This window comes from Aspergillus karnatakaensis, assembly GCF_047715665.1.
Source record: "Aspergillus karnatakaensis strain CBS 102800 unplaced genomic scaffold BJY04scaffold_1, whole genome shotgun sequence".
In the NCBI taxonomy this organism is placed as follows: domain Eukaryota; kingdom Fungi; phylum Ascomycota; class Eurotiomycetes; order Eurotiales; family Aspergillaceae; genus Aspergillus; species Aspergillus karnatakaensis.
The window spans coordinates 1,325,064-1,331,508 of record NW_027395713.1 but is presented as its reverse complement, the minus strand read 5'-3'; the positions used below and the strand labels follow the sequence as shown (position 1 = coordinate 1,331,508).

Here is a 6,445-nt window from a genome sequence, read left to right as displayed (position 1 = left end):
AAATGACATGGAAAGTAGTGATTAGATACACTACCGACAATCAAGCTACCATATGTCTGTTATATAGAACCTATGCAATCATTGCGAGCTAACCTACTATTGAATAGCTGATGGCCGAGATTACTTCGTCTATGCCATCCCCCTGTCCTACCTTCCGGTGCCAACGGCCTCAAACCAGACTCGCAGCTGGTGACCCGAGATTGGGTCGTTGCGGTGCTTTCTTTTTATATATTTTCTTTGTTCTCATCTCCGCCTCCGGTTACTGTGTATAGATATAGCGCTCCGTGGTTGTGGAAGGTAGTACAACGATACATACATCATGATCATCCTTGTCAATCCTACCCCCCGCCCCTCAGATAGGTATTAGGTACTCATGTACCGCACCGTGTCTTGGAAGGCTATCAATGGGGGCGTAATCGAACTAACCAGTCCAGATTCTCGCGCTGTGACCGTCTGAGAATGAGACATCCAGGCTACCCCGGCCATGTCTGTAGGTGGCTTCGACGGCCATCTTTTGCTTCTCGTTTTGGTACCATTTGTCTACCGTAGCTGATAATCTGTTCATGCTACTTGACAGCTTAACGTTCACCTTTTCTCGACAAAGTTAGCTCTATTGTATAACTTACCAACTATATCCCGCACTCCTTACGAACCCCAAGACCCAGTAAAACGTGAACCGTGGTATCAGGCAAAGAAAAGAACAAACGCTAATCCCCCCAAGGGCCTAAAATCTGACAGCAGATCTCCCCCGCCGCGGATCGCTAGCTTTGGAGTCGTTTGGTGCCAACAGGTCGGGTAAGAGTCCTGCAGCTGTGGTTGCTTTTGTCTGACGCTAACGGGCTGGAATCCTTGTATTCCGTAGGGAGTCTCGAGTCGAGTCGGGATTTGGTAGGGGCATAGTGTGTTCTTGGTGATGGTTCAGGTGTAGCGGTACCGATGTACACTATATTGTCATACGCATGGCGACATGAGCACTGCACTATGTAAGTAGTTATTGGCAGCGAGCAGAGCAGCAGTATACTAACTTACGCATATAGCTTCAATAGCAGACAGCAGACATTTTTAAATGTCAATCCACAGAGCATCCTCTCAACACCATTCAAGAGGGAGAATCCCTGCGACCCCGGTCCCTCCTCCCCTTCCTCCGCACATCTCTATCTACCTCATCAACCACCAACCACACCCCTGTCTGTCCTCGCTCTCACACTCACAAACGTAAACTCCACCCCCGATCCCGGTTCCGGCTCTCAGTCTCCCTGGAGATCGCCTCCCTTGTGGCCATCTGTAGGTTACCGTCTCTTCAATCAAAAGCACCGATAACGATACAGCGGTCTGACCGTTAGATGGGGCAGACAAGTAGGATCGGATAAAACAAAACAACACAGGACAGGACAGGGTACCGATGCACATGCAATCCTGCGTTTCAAGAAGCGAGGCAGGTGGTAAAAATATTCCATGGCCTGGGCCACTGGCGCTGGAGGGAGAATCCCTGCTGTCACACCATGGTGATCCTGCCTCCCGGTACTAATGGATTATCAACCACCAACCAATTTGAAACACCGCCAATAGGGATGTGATGCTTCAAGGGCTAGGTCCAACGGTGGTAAGATGATTGACGGCGATTCCCTTTGATGAGGATGGGCGTAGATCTGGGATTGACCGGATTGGGATGGCCATCAGAACAAGTTGACAGAGACAGCCTAGCCTGACAAATAGCTGCCAGTGGCCTGTTCGGGAAAGAGCAGTTCCTTCCTAGTAAGGTATCTGACCGTCGCTCCTCCCTCGGCTCTGTATATCTCGCCCGCAAGGCAAGAGCGAAGCAAGAAATCAGGTTGATGTGGTATTGACGTTGTAACGTCTATGTGAGTTGGAAGTACCTGGTGATTGCATGCAGATGCAGACTCTACTTCGTCTTCTGTAACTGTAAAGCGCGCAATCGACTGTCTATCTATGATCTCAACAACAGACTATGATCACTCTGTGATGAATGATCTATACTCTCTCAAAAACAGGCATCGACTCAATCGGACACTCAACCTCGATCTCCTGTCCACCCTCATGCACTTTCCCATCCCCATCCTTCTGGTCCTGCCCCCCAGTCCAAGCCCTCCAGTTTGCGCCCTTGGGCAAGTAAACCTTGATCTTCCTCTGTCCCGCCTCCAAGACAGGCGTAACAAGATACTTTGCTCCATAAAGATACTGAGTATCAACCTCCCAAGTCCTCTCATCCTGAGGGAATTCATAGAAGAGGGTTCGGATAACCGGTGTACCCTTCTCGTGCGCCTCCTTCATAAGATCCCTCGTATAATCCCTCAGCCCCTCACGGATCGAAATGTAGCGTTTACAGATCTCATAGATCTCCTCGCCATACGACCAGATCTCATTCGCCGCTCCAGGCGCAGTTGGCTGGCCTTCCGGTTTCGGCTCCCTGTCTCCATGCAGTCTCATAACAGGGCAAAACGTACCCCACTGGAACCATCGAGTAAACAGTTCCCGGAACGCAGGGTCATCGGGGTTCCCGCCGTGGAAGCCCCCGATATCTGTTGTCCACCAGGGGATTCCAGCGAGACCCATATTCAGTCCGGCCGAGAGCTGGTTCCGGAACGAAGACCAGGAACTCGCAATGTCGCCGCTCCAGACCAGCGCGCCGTATTTCTGGCTCCCGGCCCACGCGCAGCGGAGCAGGTTCACGATGTTCTCCTGCCCTTCGGCTGCCATGCCCTCGTAGAACGCCCTCGCGTACTCCCTCGGGTATGTATTTCCGATCTGCATGTTAGACCCGGCGTGGTAGCGGAAGATATCAAAGTCGTAGATACTGTACTCGGGCTCTGCTTCGTCGAGCCAGAAGATCTTGATGCCCTTGTTGTAGTAGTTCTGCTTGGCCTTTTCCCAGATGTATTTTCGGGCGGCCGGGTTGGTTGCGTCGAAGTGCGTGATGTCGCCGTCGCATTGCATGGCGACGCGCAGACCGCGGTCGTGGCGGATCAGGAGGCCTTGTTCCAGCATTTCGGGGAAGTTCTCCGAGGCGTTTTCGACGGTGGGCCAGATGGAGACCATTAGTTCGACTCCTAGTTCTTTGAGTTCTTGAACCATGGCGTCTAGATACCATTAGTCTTGGGGAGTTTCTCGAGAGAAAAGGGCATACCAGGATCAGGCCAGTATTTCGGATCAAAGCTCCACTCCCCTTGGTGCTTCCAGTGGAAGAAGTCACAGACAATGACATCCAGCGGCACATTCCTTCTCTTGTACTCCCTCGCCACCTCCAGCAACTCCTCCTGATTCCAGTACCGCAGCTTACACTGCCAGAAACCAAGCCCGTACTCCGGCATCATGGGCACATACCCCGTCACCCTCGCATACGCCTCTTCAATCTCCGCGGGCGTATCACCCGCAACAACCCAGTAATCCAGCGCCTTGGTCGAGTACGCCTCAAAGCTCATCGTGTTAGTACCCAGCACAGCGCGTCCAATGCCCGGGTTATTCCACAGAAAACCATACCCGAGCGACGAGAGCGCAAAAGGAACACTAGCCTGCGAGTTGCGGTGCGCGAGCTCAATGTCACTTCCCTTGAGATTCAGCGCCGGCTGCTGATACTGCCCCATGCCGAAGATCTTCTCCTTGTGATCGAGACTCTCAAACCGCAGCGTGAGATGGAAGTCCCCACCGAGAATCGGTCTCAGCTCACGCGCCTCGATCTCAAGGGCACTGCATTTCGGGTCCGTGGGGTCTCGGCGGTGCCGGGCGTACTCTTCTAGGAGTTTCTTGCCCGTAGCGGCATTGTAGAGTGTGATTTTGCCGCGCTTGGTGACCACCGCTTTGATCTTGCCGTTTGTGATGGTTGCTTCTCTGGTTTTGTCGGTTGGGACGTCGATGGTTGGTTTTGCGGTTTGCGGGTTAGAGGAGAGAGCCCAGTCCTCTGTCGGCATGGAGGCGAGCTTTGTGGCTCGAACGCGGAAGGCGTTTTGCCCCCATGGCTCGATCCAGAGGGTGTGGTCGTCGAAGCGGAAGATGAGTCTGTCGCCGTCGGCGTAGAGCATTGTGACTTTTTTGTTTGCTTCCGGTGGGATTTTCTGTTACTGAGACGGGGTCAATTGAGAGGATTCCACGAGGTCAGGTAGTCTGCGGGGAGTAGGAGAAGAAATACTCACCATTGCGCTGTCCCAGGTGAACAACAAAGCAAAGCAGAAGCTGGCTGCGTCACTCTGTCACTCCGCCACCGGGGGACAACAGGAGAGTACCCCTATCTCATCCAATGATGAGGGCCATCTGGGGTACAGCAGCGGCTTTGGAGGCATTTTATTCGATGGATGAATAGGCTCCTGCGGGGGGAGAGGGGTTGAAGTTGGGGTCTTGGAGATGGCATTCAGCCTAAAGTCGACCGACAGGGCTGTGGGTGAGGTAAGCTGCTCCAACAGACTCTGAGTTCTGTAGGCTGTTAGCTGGACAGCTGATGGGTGAAACCCAGGTCGTGATGGTTTATTACGGAGTACATCAGGTTAGCAGGATTGAGAGCTTACAATGGCGGAGCAAGAGCCGAGAGTCATATTCATCGTGACTAGATTTCTATTGAGCAGTCGAGATCTTGGTATGAGAATTAAGTCGATGGCCATCCGCTCTGTATCACCCTCAACTGCAAGGCATGAACACGAATCAACCGTCGACAGGTAATTGTATGTAAGCATAGAGCTGTCCACGCATGCTCTTTTCAAGTAAACATGTCCTCCGCCTTGCGACGGGGCCCTCCACGACCCTCAATCTTGTCCGAGAATAACTCTTTCCCGGCATTGCTATTGAACTTGGATGGGAACAGCTCCCGCACTGCTTCTCCGCCCCTCCCCTTGATCGATATCCCATTCTCTGCTGCGCCGCGAATCGAGAAGCCTTGGTCTTGTCCTGCAGCACCCCGGATGTTGACACCCCCTTTCTTGGCACGGTCTGGGTTTGAGGAGTCAGGAAAGAGCTCAACATTGCGGTTCCGTCGAGGGTTGGCTTCCTGCGCGCCATCTACCAAGGGAATCGACATACGTCTGGCGAACAAGTCTGCTGTTTCGTCGGCGACATCGATGGCATCTGAGCGCCGGTGATTGCTGACTTTCGTTGGGAAAAGCTCTTTCTTGAGATATGTGTTCGCGGTCTTGTTTGGGAAGAGTTCGCGCGAGTTCGCGTCGCCATCGCTGGAAGCGAAGAGCTCACGGCCCTCGTTCCGCCGAGCTGGCGCTGGGGAGCGCTCACGGAATCGCCGACGGGTTTCCTGTCGCTCGTCCATATACCCACCTTCCAGCATTAGAGTGTCACGACCAGGAGATGCGCTACGATCGCGCAGGCGCCCTGACTTCCCGCCCTCGTCTGGGAACAACTCCATGTCACGCTCGCGGCGCCCACTACCCCTTCGCCGCCGTCCCCGGTCCCAGTCCCTATCCCCGTCTGACCGGTCTGTGCTCGTCGCACCGGTGTCGTCGTACATGTTCGCGGTAACTCCCGCCTCATAGTCTCTCTCCCGACGACGACGCAGCTCGCGGTTGTCAAACTTCCTCCTGTGATAATCCCCATCTCCATCGCCACCCCCACTGCGCCGCCGTTCCGTAGCTAATTCGCGCCTCAATCGCTCCCGTGGGTCGTGCTCTGGATGCATCATATAGAACCGACTCGCCTCGTACGCGCGAGGCTTCTTCTTATCCGATTTCACCGCAGCCCGCACCTGTAACACTGAGTCCGGGTGTGACGCAAGGACCTTGGCAGAGCGCAATCTGAGCGCGGGAATCTCGGCTCCGGCTACCGTAGGCGCAGAAGCATCAATACCATCTTCTAGCTCACCGTCGTGCGTAAGAGCAGCTAGAGCTTGTAGTCCGATCTCGGGGGTTGAGTAAACAATGTTCGCAGATGTGTCGTCGATCCATTCAACGCGGGAGGGCTGCTCCAGCGGGAAGTTCGAGAACGCGAAATCTTTGATATTTTCAGTCGTCAGTTCGTCGACTCCACGGATGTGGACTTTCTCATATTGCGTTTCGGCGGATTGGGGATCAGTGATCATTCCGTCTGCAGAGGTGGCTGTGGTGGCCTGGAGCGTTTGCTCCTGTGATGAACCGTTAGGACAGCTCTGGAGAGCGTTGATTGTCTGTGCAGCTTACCATCTCAATGGGCTCGGGCTCTGGAAGAGGCCCGAGGTCCAGATCCATGTCGATATCCATGATGTCGCGTCGCTAAAGGAGGTGTGAGGGGAATGGTGGAACTTGGGAATAGTAGGTGCGAAGGAGGATAAAGACAACCAGCGCTCTGGCGATGGGTATAAAAGTAAGCGAAGGTGCAAGGAAAGACGGAACAATAAAATTGGAGAAAGAGAAGAGAGGTGAGAGAAAAGAAGAGTCAGAGATGAGGGAGTTGAGAGAGCTGCGGTGATGGCCGCTGAAACTTCCGCCACAGACCGCCTAAAGGCCGATCTTTCTGC

At 53.8% G+C, this 6,445-nt stretch overlaps 2 protein-coding genes across 2 annotated transcripts; both read right to left on the bottom strand.

Moving 5' to 3' along the window:
* Positions 1–1,920: 1,920 nt before the first annotated feature.
* Positions 1,921–4,037, bottom strand: BJY04DRAFT_225597 (putative glycosyl hydrolase; the record flags this gene model as incomplete). The annotated part of the gene is made up of 2 exons (XM_073718239.1): positions 1,921–3,098; positions 3,146–4,037. The coding sequence occupies 2 exons, from the start codon at positions 4,035–4,037 to the stop codon at positions 1,993–1,995; spliced, it is 1,998 nt and encodes a 665-aa protein (XP_073577552.1). The 3' UTR covers positions 1,921–1,992.
* A 668-nt stretch (positions 4,038–4,705) lies between these two features.
* BJY04DRAFT_212761 (NCBP3 domain-containing protein) lies at positions 4,706–6,188 on the bottom strand (the record flags this gene model as incomplete). Its single annotated transcript, XM_073714680.1, has 2 exons — positions 4,706–6,073; positions 6,129–6,188. The coding sequence occupies 2 exons, from the start codon at positions 6,186–6,188 to the stop codon at positions 4,706–4,708; spliced, it is 1,428 nt and encodes a 475-aa protein (XP_073577551.1).
* Positions 6,189–6,445: the final 257 nt, after the last annotated feature.